The 22,822-nt window shown below is 39.9% G+C and overlaps 1 protein-coding gene across 1 annotated transcript in view; it reads right to left on the bottom strand.

The window, feature by feature from the left end:
- Positions 1–22,822, bottom strand: part of LOC124155236 — a 553,184-nt gene that overhangs the window by 66,159 nt on the left and 464,203 nt on the right. Inside the window, exons 5-6 of the mRNA XM_046528953.1 lie at positions 20,962–21,328; positions 11,257–11,560 (exon numbers count right to left, since the gene is read on the bottom strand). Coding sequence (XP_046384909.1) covers positions 11,257–11,560; positions 20,962–21,328 — 671 coding nt within the window. The remainder of the gene's footprint in view (positions 1–11,256; positions 11,561–20,961; positions 21,329–22,822) is intronic.

The raw sequence follows: 22,822 nt of genomic DNA, 5'->3' as shown, positions 1-22,822 counted from the left end.
ATACCCGACGCGACGCAACCCGACCCGGGGTTGGACAGACCGTAAACATAAAAAAAGTAAAATCTCCAGAGTTATAAACCTCGTTCCAATCTTTCTCCTGCAACTCTGCTTTCGTTTTTCGGGCACGCTGATTTTCAATACGTCTCGGATATTCAACTTTGTACCCGAAGAGATTTGATAGGAACACCGGTTTGAACTAGCACACGCAGTCACCGCGCTGGAATCGCAAAACGAGAGGGAGAGAGGGAGTTCCAAATGGTCGGAAGACCACTTCGATACATTCGGGGCTATCGATCAGCCAATGGATACGACGGGGAGACAGGGGGTGGGGTAGGACGAGGAGTAGGACGGTGACGGCATGGAAAGGGAATGGATGAGGAGGAAGTGATGGGGACTCAACCCGATATGTATTGCAGAGCCGTATTGCGAGGGCGAAATGAGCTTTTTGCGGTGAATACGCTCAGGTCGGACAGCAATTCGAGAATATTAAAACCATTCAATTTTGCTCTGGTTACGTGTTCGTCCCACGGGCAATTTGGTTCGACATTTGATGTGCACTCCCCGGCATGGACACGAGAGGAGAAAAAAAACGATACTCTGGCGAAAGTGAGGTCCTATGCGAATGAGCCGGAGAAGTGTGTGTGAGTCGTTTTGCACACGTCCGTGCGTGTCAACCTCGCCGATCCTTGACATTATTTCCTCTCTCGTCGCTCGTGAGTCGCGCCCGTGGCCCTAGTGAAGACGGCAATGACCGGGTACTCGAGGTTTCGGCCCTAAAGCGAATTGCACCCGCGTTCGTGCACGACCCATGCAAAGTGATACGGCCTGACAAATGCCCTGCCTAAATAGAACCGGCTATCTATGACCGATGGTGCATCAGGTTTCATCTCTAAGCGTTAAGCGGAAGGCAGGCGATACACGCTAGACGCCTGACATTATCGTCCCGTTGCTGAGAGCGAGGGAAAGCATCATTTTCCGTCTGTCGTCAAACAAATGTATCATTGGCCAACTGTCGTCAAACAAAGGCATCGCATCATTTTACTCACAAAGTCTAGTCCCAATGACAACCCCATGAGGCATATGCTAACATTAATTCCGGACAGATAAGCGAACACTTCGTACAGATATTCGTAGGATGCGTTATTATTTTACCATGATAGCATCATCAGTATCCATTATAGGGGGCGGGGGCTGTTGAAAAGTTAGAGGCAATTCACTGAATTCTGTATCACATAGACAAAGTCAGACAGGCAGAGTAATGTAACTAAAATATTTGCACTGCATGAAACCAGTGACTTTGTACGCAGTCACGCGCACGGGTGTAACATATTTGCTCATATAAAATTCGATTCAATCGACCATAACATTTTCTTGAAAAATTTCTTGCGTCGTACCGGACGAAGTATTAGGATTACTCTGTAACTACGAGTCAACTCAGCTTCCTCTTTTTATGTTGAGTCCATACTTTCGGCAGCTCATGCTCTAGTCACCACAAGGTTGCGATTTTTCCATGAGTAATTTTCAATAACATTAACTACCGTGTGGTAGGTCTTCCATTAACCCATCTCGTATTTGAGGATTTATAACTCAGTATTTTCAATCGTTATACCTACGGGCGGTGCCGATACGCTGAAAAGAAAAGATTTAGAGGAATGAAACAGTTAAGTTTGACTCATTCTAATTATGTTCCTGAATTCAACTTAGAGTAAAGAGGTTTATAAACAAGAGGGACGAGAAATTACCTTTGAGATAAGAGAAGTGAAAGCAAATGAGTGAAATAACATAACAGTATCAATCGCGATATCTATGCGCATATCAAATCGGGGAAGGGGACACCTCTAATCAATGCTCGCTACCATCGGCATTTTTCATCGCAAAGTAAAGTTTAGCGCTTCTACTTTATTTTATCGAAAAATCAAAATTAAAAATAACAAATCTTATTAAAAGAGCGATTACTTTTTGGAAAGACATTTTATTGATGGATTAAAAATTTTTAAACCCATGAGACTAATTCAACTTCGTGAACAACTTTGGGAAACGCGGGCTTAATCGGGGCATAAGTAACAATAGGCATCGGAAGCATTCTCCGCTATTCATACTGCATAATCAAAGTCAGGGAATTTACTTCGAACTACAGGTGACCATAGTGTATCACTGGACCAGGAGCATATTTTAATAATGAATTTTTCAGTAGCTTCGGTGACGAGGTGAACCATTATACTCAATTCATTGTTAAATGCCCTGCAACGCATTCCATAACGATGACACGTAAGACCATGAATGGGGAAGAACATCATATTCGGGAAATATTGAATGAATGAATGAATTAACGTTTACCTATGCTCTGGGTTACCCCAGAAGAGCAAATACAAAATGCAACAATTTTTGTACAAAGAACAAAAAAAATTTATAGTGTACAAATATAATTGGCATCATAAAAATTAATTCACCCAGTACATTACTATTTGCAATAAAAGGCGAAAACAATGCATGACATATCGTGCGAACTGCAAATACCCCACGAGCAATGAAACAAATATCTTTGAATAAATACCCACTGAAGGTCAAATTATTTTTTTTTACCCTATATCCTATGTAATGTATATAATATTTTAAATTACTTTTTATAATCAAGAACTCTAAAGGTGAATTGGTTTCATCTGACTTTCTTCGAAATTTATGCATTAAGATTCGGTTTCCACATTTATGGGAACAGGACATTCACCTACCTTCTCTCCCCGTATGTCCATCCATATGGATGTTAAAATGAGCACAGGAAGGATTTGAATTTACACGCTCCACTCCGCCTAAATGGCGCTCGCAGACTTTCTCCGGTTTGTCCCGAAGGCTGACAATAACCAATCCCTGGCCCTTCCGAAAGCACTAGTATCAAAATTTACACGAATGACTCAAATTCATGCTCCCGGCGGAAGGAATTTTATCATGTCAGCTATATTTGGTCCCCGGGGAAGAATGGAAATTAAAATCCGAGATGGATAATTTTTTTTGGACTATAAAAATTCATACGGCGCAATTCTCTCGATTGAAAATAAAACTCGATGACGTTTCATATTCATACAGGTCGCAATGTGCCTTCGGCGAGGACCCGTTGCATCCGATCGATCGTATTCAGGTGCTAAAACATTTCAAGGTTTCACTGCGATTCTCCACTAATTCGAAACAATGGATGCGAGTGCAAAATATTAAACAGCTAAAAGTAAAATATTGGCAACCTTACAGTAGGGTTTACAAAAATGTGGACGATAAAGTCCATCAAAACAGGGCCGTAAAAGTGACTGAAAAAAATATTCGTTAAGAACTTCCCTTATGCTATTATCACATCTATGGTGTCTCCAACTGAATTATTTGTACGTTTATGAAATGTTGAGGATTTTATTTATGAAAAGCCTAGCTCAGAAGTTGGATAACTTCACATAAACCAAAGTGGCGTTGAAAAGTTAAAGATTCTTGTAAATTGGGCCTAAATATTGTATATATTTGCTTTTAAAAGGTGACCGGCACAATCGAAAAAATAACGTTATAGAATATGTTGATAGATGTCACCACACTGTTAGTACAGTAATAGTTAATAGTTATATTTAAATCATAATAACAATGCATGCTTAGTTATATGTGATATTAATCTTGATACTATTTTCGTATGGTATAACTTAAAATTGATATCCAAGGATTTTCGTTTGCGTACTAATTAAGACATTGATACTTTCATTAAATTTTTGGAAATTTACCAATTTTTGCCGTTTGTTTTTTGGAACGAATATCTGGAAAATACCGAGAAAATACAAGAAGCGTAAAAGGAGAACTTAGCAAAAAATTGGCCAAATGAAAAAGCAAATATGGTGGGAGAAAAAAAAGTCAATCTTAACTGCCGCTTTTTCATCTTAGGGGATGAGGGTGGAGCCTCATACGTTTAATAATGTTTAAAAAATAATTTTATGTATTTCATATGAATGGTTATATTTGGATAATTAAATTTATGTATAATATATAAATAAAAATCAAATGATAACTATTAATTGTACTTATTGTAAATTATTAATTTCACGAAAATGAGTCCGACTCTCTACTGAGTCCGACTACTCGATTTTTTGGTATTTTTCAGTCACCCAAAATTCGTTAAAAAATCCCCGTATTATTTCTCGGAATTATGTCATTAGATTCATTTTATATAGCCTAAAAATAGTTAGAAAGACTTCGTCAAACTACTTAAAACATGGAAGACATGATTTTTGACCAGATTTTTTCGGTTCCAGCCCAATGTGCGCCGGTCGGTGAGGAAATTCACCGGAGCTCGGATATGCATGCACCTGGACCAATTGTAGAGATTTCGCAGGAGGTACAAGTTTTCATTTTAAAGCCTTCCGGTGGAATTCCTTGCGCGGCCGACTCTGCTCTTTTCTTCCCTCGAAAAATTTGCTCCAGCCATAACGAAATCAGGTGTGGGACGGGGGCCGACGAGAGGATGAAAAAAATAAGAGAAAGGGTGGAGCGGAAAAAAAATTCTCGTGAAGGAATCCTGAAAAAATAAAGGAAAACGAGAAACAGAAGAGAACAAACATAAAGAATCGGATTTAACGTTATTTCCGTTATTCAAATTTCTCTAAGGGTGAGAGTCCGACTCGAAAAATTTCATTCCGTTACGCGATAAAATTCAAACTTTCGCAGAAGTATAACCTATCGGTTGGAGGGAGAAATCACACCCGATGTTATTCTCAGCTCATTTTTTATCGGATGAATACGATCAAATACGACATCCTGAGTCTCGCTCTCCATTATTTTCGTATTCACTTAAGGTATTCACGAAATACGTAGGGACTCCTGAAAGGAAAATATTGGATATTGTTATCATGCCTCAAGTGAAAAACGCCTGAATGCGTGGAAGAGAATCTTCGGGTATTATTGAATAGCTCGAATTCCTCTTCATAGCACTCATCTCTTTTCTCGATAAATATACACATCGCATCCATGTCCAACAGAGGTGGATATCGTATCAAGAAAAAGCTTTCTCTTGAAAACTATAAGATAGCACGCCATGATATTAGATTAAAAAAACTAATATAAAACTAATTACTATTCACAGATTATCATAGTTGCAACACTAAAAAGACTCAGCATGAGACATTTGATTAATTTTGAATGATTGGGCTACTATAGAATACCGATTAAATTTAAGCCAATTTTTATCGATTGGTCTGTTCAAAACAAGCTTAGAATATTCACTAAGGTGGCTATGAAACACCATTTACGAATGCAATTTACTTCATTTTCTGAACATACATAGGATTCTCAGTTAATTCATAAATATTTACACAACAACGCAATAAGTTGTTCTACCAAGCTTCCATGCCTAGAGCAGGGATTGAACAATCCTATATTTTATTCATATTTTATATGGATGGCATTTCACAGTATATTGTATTGATTCATACAAACGTGATACCTAAAAACTGAAGAGACCACAGGAGTCGCGCATATTCCGCTGAAGGATAGGATTTCTAGATCTTAACATCTTTAAATTGTTGAATCTGCCTTGAACTTGTTTTATCCCCTGGAATTTACCGAAAAAGCGACTAATTACAAGACCATAAGTATACCACGACCGAAAATCTGAGACGGCGTGCAGCGTGCTACTCATTCAGGCTAGAGAGTCTGTCGCAAAGTATGGAAAATTTGAAATTTCGCTGACTGGAAGCGGTGCCGAGGATAAAGCGAAATTATGAAGCTAGAGTGAGGGTACTTATAAAATCTATTTATAGTTTGAGAAATATACCACAGGTACGGCACAGAGCCTCGAATTATTTTTTCCTCAATGAGAACATTAACAGTTTCGCTTATTCTTGGGCTGAAAAACATTAAAGTGATTTTTAGAACCTAGTAGGTACTTGTAAGAGCTGATAAATGATTTTAATGGGAACCTACATGTAGATGGACAAATGGTCAGTTTTAAAGCCCTACATCGGATGGCAAGCTTTATTTAAAAAAGGAAGTGGGGAGATATGATTTATTCAATCTTATTATCACTTTACTGAATCATAAGCGTCTTTTTACACGCCGAAAGACTTTCTGTTAGCTGACTGTCCAAGAAGCGCGGCTTAACAAAGTAGCCTGACAACATAGAGCGCCTCATCGCAATGGTTTTTAAAGAAAATGAAAGATCAAGGCGTGGAGAGGTACTGCATAACAAGGAAGGCGAAATATATAAGTGTAAAAGAGCAAATTACGATATGAAGGAGAGTCATGACCGAAGAGATTCAGAGGGAGTTATCATCAGTGAAGGTGTGGGAAGGGGGGGGGAGGCAAGGAGAAAGAGATGGCAGCTTAAGTCTCCTGGGCTTCCACTGATTGAAAGGTGCTCTAGAGGAGAATAATTATTCAACGCTCGTCTCGAAACACAAAGAACCTTCCCGTGACGGCATTTTAATCCTGAGGTGTCAGGTTCCGGGGCCAAAATGGAAATTAAATCAGCTCCACTGCACGAATAGCGAATTTATTTTAATGGGGACCACAAAAACTCATTAGGACTTTGAAGCAGCCTTCAAGTTTAGAGAAAAAGAAAAATATGTACGTCATCGTCTCAACAAGCTGAGTAGCTTGTCGAGACAATTGTCCAGTTCCATATAAAATCCACGTACGTTACTAACAGGGAAGGGTAGTGTGATAAATTTCGCACCTGCCGCGTTAACGGCGGTAGAATTTACAATAATGCCATGGAAAAAACTTCCCCCGGACCGGAAATCGAACTGCGGACCCATAGATTTCCGGGCCACTGCTGAGGCAACTAACTACCCAGGTTATTTGATTTCCATTGCAATTTAACATGACGGAAAGTCATGGGTCAGTGGTTCCATTCCCGGTCCTGGGGAATTTTCCTCCATGGCAATTGATGTGAAGACACCCAAGTTTCATCATCAGATCGTGTTCTCAATTTGCAGCGTGATAGAGAATGAAATTTTAGAAGAGAACTCTAATGTCCAATGAGCCATATTCATCGTGACACTATCGATAGAAATGACTAGCAAAAAAGCCTAATTTTGCAGCCTGCTAAATATACCAATACCGCAATATGAATGAAATATATCCACACTCACATTTACAGAAATTCTTCTTCTTTGATGATAGGCTCGACACTCGATCACCTTCCCTTCCATTCAGATTCAAATGATGTCTCAAGGGAAAATAAAACTACACCGTGATGACATTGAGTGCTACAATCAGAGGGTTATGGATGAGGTGAAATGTATTCATCTAGTACTAAGGTCATTTGAGCTACAAATTTGCACAGTAGATTCTCAGCGGGAAATTGCCCCAAATAGTCCACATTGCATTGGTTTCCCTAAGGCATAGATGAAGTTCGCGGTGAGGTCAAATACGCGTGCGGAAGTGAAGAACTACTTCATTCACTCCACCTACCGAAGAAAAAAGTAGGAAAACAAGTGATTTGGGTGAGATTATATTCCTTTTAATTTCAGAGTACCATAGCTAAGCTACAGAAACGGGTACAACGAAAGGAAATCGCGATCGGGATTTGAATATAATTGCAGAACACAATCCAGTAGTTTTACATTATTAAGCTGAATTTGAAGAAGTAAACGACAAAAATAGTCCATTGATGTAGTATTGAATTGTCTAATTTGCAAAATATCATACTTATTATTTATATTATTGCTCACTTTTCGAATAGATTTAAATATATAATGGAGAACATGAGTGGTAAGGCATACATCTTCTGAGGCTGAAGAAATGATCTTGCCTAATTTAAAACATCGTAAAAAATGAAATCGTACGTGCCCAGTATGACAAACTTTTAAGCAACTGGTTCACCTCGTGGGGAAAGCATTATGAAAATTAAATAAGAACTTGACTCACTCTTTGAAAGGAAGGAATGTTGATGGCATTAAAGATACAAATGGTAATCCTACAAATGGATTCCTGTATCCAGCCGCGACTGAAGAACAGAGAGAGAGAGAGCTACCGCTAATCGAATCGTCTAGAAGTGACGCTATTCCTTTCGCCATTGTCCGCTAGAGCTCTCAAAATTGAGGGCGAGGACGAAGGAGTAGCAGCAGAGTCGAAGTAGTGGCATTAAGGAACAGACCTGAAGTTCATTTTTTTCCATTCAGATTCAGCCACGTCCACCCCTCATTCAAGCGAAGTTACAACGACAGCCATCGGGAGAAAATGGGATCATTTTTTAATTCTTCGCTTACAGACGATGTATCACGACTCCAGTTTAGTCGGAATGCCATAAAAAAGTTTGATACCAATTAATTGTACGCAAAATTTGTTCACAATACACAAAACTAACCCTAGGAGAAAGAAAAAGAAAACACTCAAATTATAAACGTGACCGACTTAATTCGGCGGTGAGTTTCTAAAATTGGTATAGAAAGATAAATTTGTAATAAAAAAATGATAAAGATGTCAAACGGAGAATTGAGAACGAGATACAAAACGGAACGATGCTTTTTCAGATATTACTCAACGAGTCTTTCGAGTAAATTTTGATGACGCTTCATGAAATAAATTTCATTTACTATTATATAGAAGATGGAATTACTTCACAGCAACTTATAAATTAAAATTAGGACGAACAAATAGCAAATACATCTCCTGTCTTGTACAAAACTCTAAATTAAATCATGCGTAATTTTTCCTATCGCGCATGAACGTGCTAGTACATGCACAAGAATACCATAAATGGTCCGTAAAAATCATACAGGAAAAAAGAAAACGTTCAGGTTAATATCACTGCACTCTCCCTAGTACACTGCTGCACTTCCCATAAATGGCGGCGAGCAATTATAATTCTAGCCCACTTTAGGGGATCATTCTCCGCAGCTTTGAAAAAAATAAACATAAAACTGATGCGGGGAAATTTTTTTCGAATTTATTGACTCTGAAGCTGCATCCACGCATCCCGGTGATGAATCACGATGATCGTAAATTGAGAATGGGTGACCACGGTCAGCGCCGAACAAGTACCTCCGGCGCGGAAAGGCATCGCAAATGTGGACCGCCAACGGGAAACATACTTTTACAGCCCCAGGCAAGTGGTACAAGCTATATGCGCCACACCTGTTACTGCGAAATAAGGAAAAAATAAGGTAGGAACCCGAAGCATATGAGTAAAAAATTCTCACTCCCCTCCCAGAAAGCTAAGAATTACGTTACGAAAAAAGAATGTCCTCCAAATTCAGGAGTAATTTATCGAATAGTATAAAAATATAGATAGAAAATGTTTTAATGAAGTACTGCTACATAAAAAGTCTTAATAATTGAATAATTTAAGTATTTAAATTGAACCTATTTTAGTGGGACACGAGTATAATAAATTATTCAGAATATACAAATAAATTGTCCTAAAATAGGCTTTCCGAAAGAAGTGTGAGAAAGGATGGATGGCAGGGAAGAAGGCCATATAAGATCTTCGGAGGTGATAGAAATAGCTTTTCCTACCCCAATGAAACCTCAATGAAAAACCAATTTCGGCTCCGGGAGAGAGGAAGGAAGATTATCTCCCAAAAAATCATAAGGCAACTATCACAATCATTTTATAGCGATATTCGGTAACGAAGCTTATGGTTGTTATAGCAGTAATGATACCAACATTATACATCTGTGCATTTACATATTTAACGATGCATTTAAGGTTTTTCATGTGATAATGAAATTATACCCGAAAGTTGGGCCTACTCATTGTCTCATTGTCAAATAAGCAAAGGACTGATGTTTGATTTTATACAACGAACAAAAATCTCTGGTTGTTTTCTGCATTATGTTCTTCGCAGGATCAATGAGTGATTTTCGCATTATTATTTTTCAGAAATAAATTATAAATATTTTTTTCCAACATTTATTCTGTCGAGAAGTCAAATATAGAATTTCAGCAAAAATCGTTCAAATTAACGCTTCTTCTTAACGAATACTTTCACGGAATGATGCATATGGAATTGAATTATTGTTGCAAAAATTCTAACGGAAGGGTTATTTATATTGAAAACGGTTACGGGAGGTGATACCCTATACTTGAGGATAGGCAAGGACTTAAAAAGGCTCTTAAGATTTAATGTCGCGAGAAAACCACCTGATACGGAAATGAAGCCAAACAGAAACCTTTCCGAGCAATGCACATTGAACATGCCACTACCTAATATCTATATTACTTCTTTCTCCTCATTATATCTCAATTCAAGACATGATGTTTCCTAGTTACCAAGACATGGTAGAACTACCACAGTAATTGAAAATTTGACCGTATCAATAGAGCGTTACTACACTAACTACCACAGTCAAGGTGATTCGTTCTTCCAGATATTCACAAGAATTTTTTTACCGTTTACGGTGAAATGTACAAGTTATTTAAAAGCACCTATTTAACAGAAATTCCACGTCTCACTCATTTCACAGAGCAATTAAAGAACTGTGGGCCTTGATAATCGCTGCCGAGTTGTTGAAACCCCGGTCGGTGAATAAATATATTAGTGGAATTTCACGATGCTTTCATTTTAATCTACGGCATGAATCGTTTCCACCATTCGTTTTTACTCTTCGACTAGAATATCCGAAGATTCTTAGAGGGTGCCTTTACGAGTGGACGCATGCCTTCCTTACGATCGATATTTTTTGAGACGGATTAATCGCTTCAAACTAATAATATCATCTTGAAATTGCTATGGCACATAAAGTCGACCGCAATTATCATTTACCTGTATCTTGATTTTGACAATTTTATTTTTTTATCTGTAATTACTTTCTCCGAAGTAATTTTACTTACATTTGCGAAATAAGCAACTGCTGAACGAGGTTCACTCTATTTACCAGGAATATTTAAAGATTATTGCCTCAGTTTTAAGGGAGAAATCGGTCACTAAAAAAGGCCGATGATGACGGAGGAATGCGACCTCCTAAGATTCTCTGAAAGTAATATTTTGCTACGTTTGACATATAATTAGTGGTGTTGATGTTGTTATGGAGCTGTTGATGGGAGTAGAGGAGTATTGTTGAGGATAGAGGAAAAAGGGAAAGTTACTCAAGGTATTGAGGCAAAAATAAACTGCGTCTTTAAGAACATAATGAGGAATTGGAACAAAACAAACGTCTGACGTTACAGCCTTCTAAGGAGCGGGAGCCTCTACCACAACAATGATTGTGGCTGAGGTGGTCGTGTTTGTGACGTAATGAACACGTCACCCGCACGCCTATAGATACACTCGTACACACAAAGGAGAGACTCACCCTCCGACTCCGCCGTAGCCCCCGCAGCCGTCGTACAGTCCGAGCACGGAGTCCTCGGGCGCCATCATGGGCGACATGACGGCGCCGGTGCCGGCCGCCGCGGCGCCGCCGCCGAACCGCGCCAGGAACGGGAAGAGGCCCCTCTTGTGGTGGTGCAGCGAGTGATGCGAGGGTGGCGTGGGCGGCGCGGCGGGTGCGGGAGGGGGCGCCTGGCCCGTCGGCGTCACGCCCGCCGCCGCGGCCGCCGCCATCAGCATCCGCGCCTGCGGGGGCCGCAGACGGCTCAGGATGGAAGCGCGGTACACTGCCAAGGGGAGAGAGACAGAAATATTACTAGGGTACAGAAAAGATTTCACCCAAGGAGATGTGATACACCGTGCGATTTAGATTATCTCGTATTTTTCACAAAGTTTACACGTTAACAGCAAGTCTTAGTTATACACTTAAAAAACACCAGGCGACGGAAAAATCCTTCATCTATAGGGAAAAAAGTTTTTATTTCCCAAACACTAGTGGAATAACATCTTTAGAATAATCTCAACTTATGAATACCATTTATTTATTTAAATTGTTTTACAAGAATTGTTCACATTATACACTAAATTTATTTAAAAATTGACATAAAGTTATTATTTAGGTTTTAAATACGACAATAATAAATAATATGACGGAATCGTACATTACAAGGTTATCGCTATCTTAAAAACTAAGTACACAATGACGAGTCTACCTTTATCCCATTGCTATATGACTACATTTAAGTAATAGGTAATAATGCTAATCAAAGCAAATCAACTAATATTTCATAAAAAAATTCAAAATTTGTATGCTTGCCAATAATCATTTCATCTCTCATTATCCTTCATGATAGATATAAGTGGCTAATCGTGATTGCGCTTGGATGCTGGTTGCAAAACTTCACCCCTTCTCGAAAGTTCATTTAAAACGCCAAATATAGATGATTGGATCATAATGTACATGGAAATTTGCGGAAGAACTGGGAAAACTGAAAACATAAAATGGAAACACAAAGTTTGTGGTAGGCTCGAATATAAAAAGACAGCCTGATTCAACATACCCTTCTAGTGAAGAAATAGTTCGTATTTAGGAATGGGATCTTCGCCGAATAGGAATGACTAACTTTTAAATATCTATGGGGCCATGAGGTGCTCGTATTGATCGCGGATATCGGTGTTCTGTTATCTCCAAAGTACAGCTGCGAGGCCTCAAGAGGGCAAGGAATGGTTAGAGAACAAATGTCTTCAAAAGGTTGCTGTATACACTGCTAAAAGCAAACCATTTCTTAAACAGGAGAATCGTCTACAAATGAAAATTAAGCATTTTTTCAGGTAATTAATAATCAGAGGGACACCGCCATAGAGCGTATAATGCGATCGCAAATGTACATACAAATTTTATAAAAAAAGCAAAATTCAGTTTCTGAACCAAGTTGTGCAGAGGCACTTAAGATATAACCAATACCATTACACAAGTATTCGTTTGGTACACTTTACGGAATTCAATTTACGGGATTTTGAATCTAAAAAATACATCAAAATGGATTTCTTTTGCAGTCAAGCGCACGTGAGAAAAGTTTTGTGTACAAGAGTTGAAAATATGTTGAGTGATGATAAAATTTGACACGATCGGAATAGGTCAAGTCAAATTATTTTCTCAACACATTTCACATTTCCTACTCACCCAAACTGCACAGGACTTACATCATTTACCTATTAAACATTGTAATGCGTTAGTGGATAGTTAGCGGATAGGATGCGTTAGTCGAGCCACCTTGTAATGCGTTAGCGCATATAATCAAAGCCGCTCCGCGACGTCTGACCCACGTAGAGACAACAGACTGCATTGTTCTCGCCTCTATTTACAGTGTCCGGGACGCACAACGATCCTTGTCGTTTACAACTACAGTCAACATCGCTCGACAATGCACCTTTCATAACCTCTTACGATCCCAGGCCGTAAAATATGGAATGGCACGCAAGGTGAGTTCGTGGGGACAGAGCACAAAGCGTGCGTTGTTGGTTGCTTACCTTAAGGGTCCTGTAACATGAAATTTTAATTAATTGCAAAGCCGCCATTGGGCTCGCAAACCCAAGGCTCAATTAGAGGAGTGAATTCGTCTCACCTAACATTAAATTCTAGTTTTATCTCTCCAAATTGATGTACAACACGCTCTGTGATAATACCAAGAGGACACAAGGGAGTTGCGGTATGAGTAAATCATGGCATGGCCACCGATGTTAATGAATACGATATCGATGGAATGGAGAGGAAAATGATTTTTAAAGATATCGGGTAGAGCTATCCGATGAAATGTTAAAAAAATGAGAATAAAAATTATACACGGTCGGCTTGAAAAAAAAATCAACTTGAGAACATAGGGATTTTTGTCCCGGTAGCATGAACCAGGTGGTACTTCAAATTCCAATAATGAATTTCAGAATAAAATGTTGATTAAAACAAGAAAATCCGAAAGGGGGCAGGAGCGAAGACCTCGTAAGAGGACCTCATAAAAACCGTCATCTCAGAAATATCCAAAACAATGAATATCCTGCTAAGAGAACGGTCCGACTGTGGGACGACAAAACTACAAAAATGCATGAGTTTTTCCTTTCTCTCACCAAAGGCAGATCGTGAAAGTAACCTCAAAGCTTCACGTGATCACGAGGGAGGACGATGTTCAAGTCTCACACGCACAGGGAATTTTCACGAGAAACGTGTACGACTAGGTTTTGTACGGCCAAATGAAAGAAATTCACAGACTGAGCCACGGAAGCCACAGAGGTGAAAATGAGGATCCTGGAGGTAAAAATGGACGCCAAAAACTTTACGGAAGGGCACTAAAGGACGATACAAAATAACAGGTGCCGAGGTCGACATTAGTTGTGGTCTCGTCCGCAGGTCGCATATTCAGCTTGTCGGGATCTGAGGTCACCACCCGTGAGGCCAAAAATAAGCCGAGGCTAATCCCCGAAACTTTCAAAATAGGCAAAAAATCCAAACGAAGGCTTTTTTTGATTCAATTTGGCTTGGAAAATTCAAGCCATCGCAAGAACTCTCCGCGGAAACCTCCTACAAATTGAACATTCACCTTACTTTCATTGCTTTATGCATCAAAATTACCGACTTTTACTGCTTCCTTTACGTATCGAATCATTCGTCAATAACTTGGTGTTGACTGGTCATTTATAAACGTGAATAACCCAAGATCCAACAGCAATAACTTAATGTATGAGATAGATGTGAGGGGAAATAATTAGTATTTTTGCCGGTTAAGGTTCAATGGCTAACAAATTTCTGTCATGTTAAAAATTCTCTCGATTAGATAATGAGAATATTCTGTAATTAAATAATAATAAAATACTACTGTAACCTGAAGGGTAAAACGCAAAGTACATAAGAGTTGATATTAATTTTTTCACAGACTATATTCTGCATAATAACAAACGCATCATAGTTTCAACGTAGTTTATATCATCAAATTATAAGGAGTTTATGCACTCCATTAAATAACCATGACAATTAATACCACAAAATACACGAAAAAAACTCCAGCAATCAAACATAAGTCAACATTATGTCAAACAGCGAATTCAAAAAATCGGCTTAGCGTATCAAACATATATCACTTTCACACATTCCACAGTTTCAACAAATGGTCTCGACAAGATTTGTAATCAACAAGTAAAAAAATTTGGGAGTCTTTATTTAATTTCCAATTTTTATTTTTGCCACTATGCGTCATTCAGGATGAAACTGATGTACCTGCAGCTAAATTCTCTCGCAGCAGAGGTGGGTGGAGTGGAGAGGAGTGACAAGGATGGAAGAAGGGGGCTAGTGGGACGAAGCGCGCTCGCTTTCTCATTTTCCCCGGCTTCGATTACCTTCGCCCCCGGCATCACGCGCCAATCTCCCTCGGGGAAGGCCCACACACTTTCCACGGTTACCTCCCACAGCCACTTATTAATCGAGATCCCCTCCAAAACCCAACTCCACCGCCTGAAATTGGCACAAAAAGCCCAATTCACGGAAACCTTGGCACACCTTTCAGCACGCCTCATCCGGTTTCTCTCTATAATTTCTGCAGCCAGACTGCATCATGGAAACATTATGACAAGGAAATAGTGAGCAAAAACATTCGCGTGGGCATTGGCAATATACAGATCGGAAACTTGGTCGATCTAAAATCCCGTCCATAAAAGATTTGAAGCCTTCGAGATCTGGTACAAGCGACGGGCCGGATCAATTCGATTCATAAACATGCGAAAACACTGGCGTGGGCTTCTGCTTTCTACGGAACGGAAACTTGGCCGATCAGAAAATCCGAGCATAAAAGGTTTGAAGCCTTGAGGACCTGGTATTAGCGGCGGGCCGGTTCCATGCGACAGATAAACGTGCGAAGACATAGGCGTGGGAGCTGCCACTCTTCGGATCGGAAACTTGGTCATTTGGAAAATCCGACCACAAAAGATTTGAAGCATTCGAGGTCTGGTACTAGGAGCGGGCCGTATCAATTGGACGGATAGGTTGATTAACGATGAAGTGTACTGTGTAGTATGGTGGAAGAACTCTTAAGAAGGGAATAGTAAGTAGGGAACTGCGGGGCTCCGTACGGACGAACAGCGATTATGGCATGCCATAAGACATAAGTAGTTGCATGACGGACGGAATTGAGGGAAAAATTGACGGAAAAGCATCGCAAGGGAGACCTTAAGATAAGTGCTTGAGACAGATGAAGGATACAAGGAAGAAGAAAATCAGGGAACTGAAGGAAGTAGCCCGACAAAGAAGTAAGTGCTAAGGGAAGGAGAAAATGGAGGGCTGCAGTGTACCAATCTTAGGAATTTAGTACTATGAATGCATGTTGTGGCCTGTAATGTGACACGGTACGAGAAAACGGTGTATTCGAATTGTAAATATTAGCCCGCTGTATTTTTGCCAGATCCCCTGTGAATGTGATTTTGACGAGCGGGGCTGCGGTAGCGATGACAACGGAGTAAACGCGTTGAACAAAAGAGAGGCGAAATCACGGGCAGCTGCTGCTGTCGCCGCTTTCCCGCGGATGGCGTCCCCATCATCGCGATATAGCGCCGAAAGCGGACCCGTGGGCGTGAAATGTTTAATTTCATAGAAATGCGCCACCTCGATTTCGAGTTGCCACAAAGAGACGATGCGAGTATTCGATTACAAAGACTCGGTGGAAACGCAACAAACCTGCATGCGGCTATTTATTTTGGTTGCATTATTTGAGCCCTGATTATTAAATGGGAGCACTACAGAACATTCTAGTATTACAAATATTATATTTTAGCGAAATATAGAAGAGATAAAAAAAGCTCCATGAATAGCCAGGCTTCACTCGATAATTCCGACTTTCAGACTTTTGTTATGATTTACATTCCCATTATGTGGATGTAATAAAGTATTAAATGCATGAAAATGCGCCGGGAAAAAGCAAAAAAGCTTTCATTTGATGAAAGAGATATTGTAGGAAATTCAATGAAAGTAATTACATTTCATCCCGCGGTAACTCAAATTTAGCATTTTTAAAATTGAGTTTTCGAGAATTGCCGCAATTATTTGCGGTCTTCCTGGTATTGCTCACAAATAAAGAAGAGGTAGAATTAGTATTTTACTATTTCAACTGCAAATAAACGCAAACAGAGAATTAACCGTCAACCTCATATATGCGAATTAGACATACTTACAGGAAACTATGATGATTAGGAAAAAATAGTTCCACAGGAAATATCAACGATAAATTCCAATTATACCTTACCACGATTATGGATATTGAGCACGTGCGAGTAATAAGTAAAAATGCTGAAAACCAGAAATGCCTTCGGAAATAGTTACAGCTTAGTACAGCATAATGAGCTGCAAGAAGCTGGAATAACACAAGGATACATGGGCATAAGTGGTGAACATGTAAGGTCGTATCAATAGGCGGATTTATGGGAGGGGCACTGCGGCACGTCCCCCCCCCCCCCCAGACGCTTAAAAAATAGACAAGATTTTTAATACGGTTATTACTAAGTTAGGGATCAGAAGAAGGGGAAGGAGAAGGCTAAAGTTTATCGACAACGTAAAAATTGGAAGATATGGAGACTTTAAGGCCGGAGATGGCCGGAGACAGGAGGGAATGGAGACAGCATTGGCGCGGCGGACCTGCAGATGGGCATAACACCACAAGATGAAGATGACCACTAAGTTCGTTTTGTTTTGTATATTACGGAGCCTCTATCAATTAATTTCATATTAATGACTTTCATATTTAAATAGAAAGAATAGTTCATACAATAATTGCTGTACCTATGTTGTTTTTAATCTCAAATATGAGAAGACCGTTTGTACGTCAGACCCTTGTATCTTCCCTACAGAAGCAATCCTTGATCCGACCTTGCTTATTAATACTGTTGTCTAAATTCTTACATTTAGAACAGGTGTATTCCAAGATCAAAATAATTTTTCGAGAAAAATTCATGGAAATTATACCATAGTATAAAATCTTCTGCGCAATAAAAAAGCAAAATACCAGCCTTCAAATATAAAAAATCGATTTTCCTGCGAGTGAAACAGACAATATCAAGCACATTACTTTTCATCGGCCAATATTCACGACTGAAACATCTGGAGAAAAAACCAACCACAGGAGAGAAATCTCCAGCTTTTAGTCTGTTTTATGTAGCCCCGAGGGATAACATGCTCACTACACGCCCTATGCGTTCGCATCGCTGGAAATAGTCGGATGAGACGGCTGGATTACCCGAGCCGAAGTTCTCATTCGCGGCGGATTAATGAATTTGCCGTTAACGGTTTTTAATTTTGTTTTAGTCGGCCTCACACCCAACCGTAGGTAATATTAGAAAAATTTCGCGCTCTGAAAATTGCAATCAAAGCGAGGTATTAAATTTTAACTTGAATGAATATATTTCAACTAACGTTGCAAAAAATAAATCATGCATGAAGTTGCATCGTAGTTCGGCGTTAAGAACGCTTAATTAAAGTACGCTACTGAACACACCATGCGAGACGGTCATGCGGGAAGATCGCTGGTTCTGAACCAACTTGTGTTATTTCAGTAGGAAAATCTTATTCAATTAGGCATTTTTCCTCGTATGTTGGTATAAAAATTACGTAAAGCAGAAAAATAACTACAGTACTCACAAAAAATAAACTTCGTGCTACATTAAAGAAACCAAGGAAAAGTTTACAACTTCTCATGAAAGCCGAACTTGGTAAGCCATGACTGAATATCTGCAAACCCTCAAGTATCAAATCTCCCCATTGAAAAGAAATGGATAAAACTTGTCTTTGATTGCTATAAAGATAATTTATGATATCCTTTTTTTTCTTCAGCCAAATAATATGCTAAATCATGACAAAACACATTTCCTCAAAATGCGGTTTTTAGGGAAGAAAGTACGCAATAATTTTTTAGCATGCACTTCAAGCACAACGTGTATCAAAGTTAAATAAAATCTATGGAGGATTCCCTTGTTTCCATGGAGGATAATTAAGTCAGTACAGAGCGCGTGTACCGAATAGCCCCAGAGGCTAATCGGAGATGTACGACCTCTCTTGACTGAAAATATAACGTACGCTCTCCCAAAGGAACTTGTAAAATGATTACCTGGAAGAACTATACCTTGAAATGACTGTTTTCAACGTCAAGATCAGATTAACGTCAATGTCCACAACGGGTCTGGGGGCCGCAATTTGACTTGTTAGTTCACCTCCAACGGCGGCAATTGACAATTATTCACGCAAGAGAAAACTCTACGGCTGAACGAAAAAAAGTCGAATAGTCTAAAATCCAATGACAGCTTTTTTAGAGAGACGCCATTAGAGATGCAGTCAGACGACAATAGAAGGACGAGCCCTGAATTTCTTTCAGCCCCAGTAAAACGAAGGGAAAATTGGAAAATGGTTCATTAACCTGATGACCCATGCCTACGGAGAGTTTTCAGTCAAAAAAATAAGTCATGAGTCAGTAGTTTTTAACCGGAAGAAAACTCGGGAAGAAAAAAAGGAATCAGTAAAAATCCCTATTTGGCATACCGACAAAGTAAAGAATGAATTAAGTAAATCTTACTTGTGATCTCAGATCAGACATTTTAACCTGAAGAATAATAGATAAAATTATTCCAGAAATGTAACTTGGGAAAAATATGAGCGAAAATCGTCACTACTATTTTAACAATTTTAAGGTAATCACAGCAGGAATTCATCACGCCATAACTCATTACGCGTTTATTACCATAATTTATTGCTATATGCCTTAAAAGATCTCTGTAGAAGTTTGATGCAGTGCGGAATAAATATTTTTTCTATTGTATCAATGATTAAAATTTCTCAATTTTGCAGTATCAAATCACTGCGTAGCGAAGCTTTCACTCCAAGTTTTCAACATAAATAATATAAAATAACATAAATAAAATAACATAAAACAAAATAGAAAATCAAAAGTCTAAAAATAAGATAATTCCTAATACATCAGATAATCAAATATCTTGAAATTAAAAAATATTAAGAGAAAGTAGTAGTAATAACCCGAGGCGTTAGAGACGAGGGCGTGTATTAGAAAGGAGACGGTAAAGGGGATGGAGAGAACGAGGAACGGCGAAGTGTCGAAAATGGTGGATACGGAGAGGAAACTTGTAGATGCAGTGGTGCAACTAGGAATATGCTTTGGGGGGGGGGGGGGCGGGGAGGGCTTTGGGGGGTACGAGAGGGATTAGTGGGGGCTACCCCCCCCCAGGAATCGGGTAGTTCAGGAAAACTTTTGAAAAATAACATTCCTGAATATGCATTTTACATCATTTTGGCACATAAAATTCAATTTAAAGCAATTGCAGTTATTAAATTAAAATCCAGACAAGATTTTTAAATATTTTTTTCGTTTGTCTGAGGGTTTGGGGACGGATACATCCCCTCATCCCCGCCCCCTTAGTAACGCCACTGTGTAGATGAGATACGTACGAGACAGAAGGCTTGGAAGGAACTAGGAGTACTTAGTGGGGAGGGTAGGTTGAAAACAGTTTTTGAGGGCAGGTTGTTTGATAAGATCGGGAATGAACGAAAGAGAATAGGATTCATAGTTTGACTGAAAGGAATTGTGAAACGAAAAGGGAAGTTAGAAACGGACATAAGCCGGGGTGATCTGCAAAATATTCCCTGTAATCCTACCTAAATGGGATTGATACAGGATGCTTTAGGAGAAATCCGCAATACTTCAGGAGTTTGGTAGGGGAGACAATTTTTAGTATTTTTTTGTCCATAAACGTGGGTTCGACTCCTTAGTTGCTGAGATATGGCGACACAAACATTATTTTATGAACTTTGTAGTCACCATGAATACAGCTTTTCTTGGGTTCCAGCCTTTCGAACATTTTATTCAATACTCTGGAATTTTTAGGGCATGAAACAATGCTGGATACTCAAGAAATGCAGTTTTTATGGTAACGGCAAGGTTCATCCAAAAAAATGTTAGCGTTGCCATAGCTCAGTAACTAAAAAATTGCGACCCCATGTTTTTGGATAAAAAATGCTTAAAATTGTCTTCCCTACCACCTCCTGAAGTATCGCAGGTTCCTCTTGAAGCACCCTTCATAATAATAATTTATGTACCATTGACTGGTCAATTTTGCGTTTGCGGCTGGAATTGGTGGGTGGGTATGTACTCACCTGTTCCCGGGGGTGGGATTCCGCCGTGGGCCCTGGTCGAGGACATCCCCCGGAGCGATGGGTGCATGTACACCCGGCCACCCCCCGCTTCCGTCTGCTTGCCCCCGGAGGGCGAAACTCCGCCTCCGCCGCCGCCCGCCCCAGTCGGGGACACGTGGTTAGCCGACGTGGCCGGGGGCGAGGGGGGAGTGTGCGAGCCGTCCCCACGGCCCCCGCCGCCGCCCCCGCCTCCGCCCCCTCCTCCCTCCACCCCCGCGCCGTCTCCAGACAGCTCCTCCAGGCAGCCCCCGCTCAGCTCGATCGCGTCCGCACTCTGCATCAGCTGCATCTCACGCATCTGCTCCTGCCGGATCTCATCGTTGTAGTCCTGCGGGGTGAAAGGAAATATATCCTGTGAGTTCATAAAAATAGGATTGGCTCGGAGCTCGGTGAAATAAGCGCGAAAATTAGGGTGAATTTTGGTCGTTTTTGAATTAACGGTCGAATGAAATTATTAGGAACGCGTCATGTAATAGACATGTGTGTTGGAGTAAACGATTTAATTTTTTTCTAGTAAATAATATTCAAGTATTCCTCAGGGGTTCTGCATCAGGTTATTGCAATCGTATAGGCCGACGTTGAGCTTGAGTTGACATTATCAAGGCGTGCTATTTTCTCAATGTAATCCTACATACAAGGAGTGATCACAAAAAGACCGGACTGATTTTATTCTGCGTGAACCGTTCAACAGATCGAAACGAAACAATGTGGATCATCTTGCGACATATCTGGCGATAAAACGTGGTTTTGAGTTTGTTTACGTCAAGTCGCTACTTAGCAGCAGCGGTACCTGTTCGCCCGTAGCCACCGAGATACGGTTCGCCGCCGCGTGCAACGGCATCAATGAAGGAACAGGGTTTGTGCGTGAAATTTTGTTTCAAACTTGGCAATAGTGCTACTGGCGTTTGGAATGGTTCATTAAGACTTTTTTAATAAATCTGTGACTCGTAGCAAGTGTTATGAGAGGTACAGTTGTTTTAAATCGGACAGAACCTCTACAGATGCGCGAACCGTTCGGGCGGCCTTCCACATCGACAGATCCCCACTTTTTCTAATTGGTGAACAATTCGGTGCGAGAAATTCGCTGTTTATATGTTGGGGAAGTAGCCAAAGAATTGAAAATTAGTTTTGGATAATGTCAGACAATTTTAATTGTAATTTTTGGCATGACGCGTCTCGCATCAAAATTTGTCCCTCATGATGGCGTTTCCACCACGATAACGCGCCGACTCACACGCTGATTGTGACAGAGTTTTTCGCCAAAACAAGAACTTTCATGATCCTGCAGCCACCCTACTCTCCATAAGACTTCTTTTTGTTTCCATAGTTAAAATCAACCCTGAAAAGGCATTGATTTAACTCTGTTTCGGGCATTCACTAATTATACGGCGGACCCGAAGAGGATCCCCAAGGCGGCTTACAGGCAGGGTTCGTGAGTTGGAATAAACGTTGACAAAGGTGTATCATGAGCCAAAGCATGTTCTTTGAAGATGATTATTTCGATTAATAAAACAAACAAGATATAAAATCAGTCTGGACTTTTTTTTATCACATCTTGTACGAAACATCGGCCAAAAATACTGCAATAACCAGGTGTAGAGATCGAGAGGAATACTTGAAGGTGTTGGTGTGTTTCCTGTGCTTTTTTACCGTGTTTTGTTTATTCAAACCGTGAATCATGGAAGATGTCATTTGGAGATGAAAAATATACGAGCATAATATAGAATGAAGAAGTAAACTCAGGAAAAGAAACTGAGGCAGCCAAGGAACCTTTCAACTCAACAGGGTGCGCGGTAGTTTATGATTAGTTTTTCAGAAGAGC

This window comes from Ischnura elegans, chromosome 3 (assembly GCF_921293095.1).
Source record: "Ischnura elegans chromosome 3, ioIscEleg1.1, whole genome shotgun sequence".
NCBI lineage: Eukaryota > Metazoa > Arthropoda > Insecta > Odonata > Coenagrionidae > Ischnura > Ischnura elegans.
Note: the sequence above shows the minus strand (reverse complement) of the source record. Positions and strands in the feature narration are given on the sequence as shown.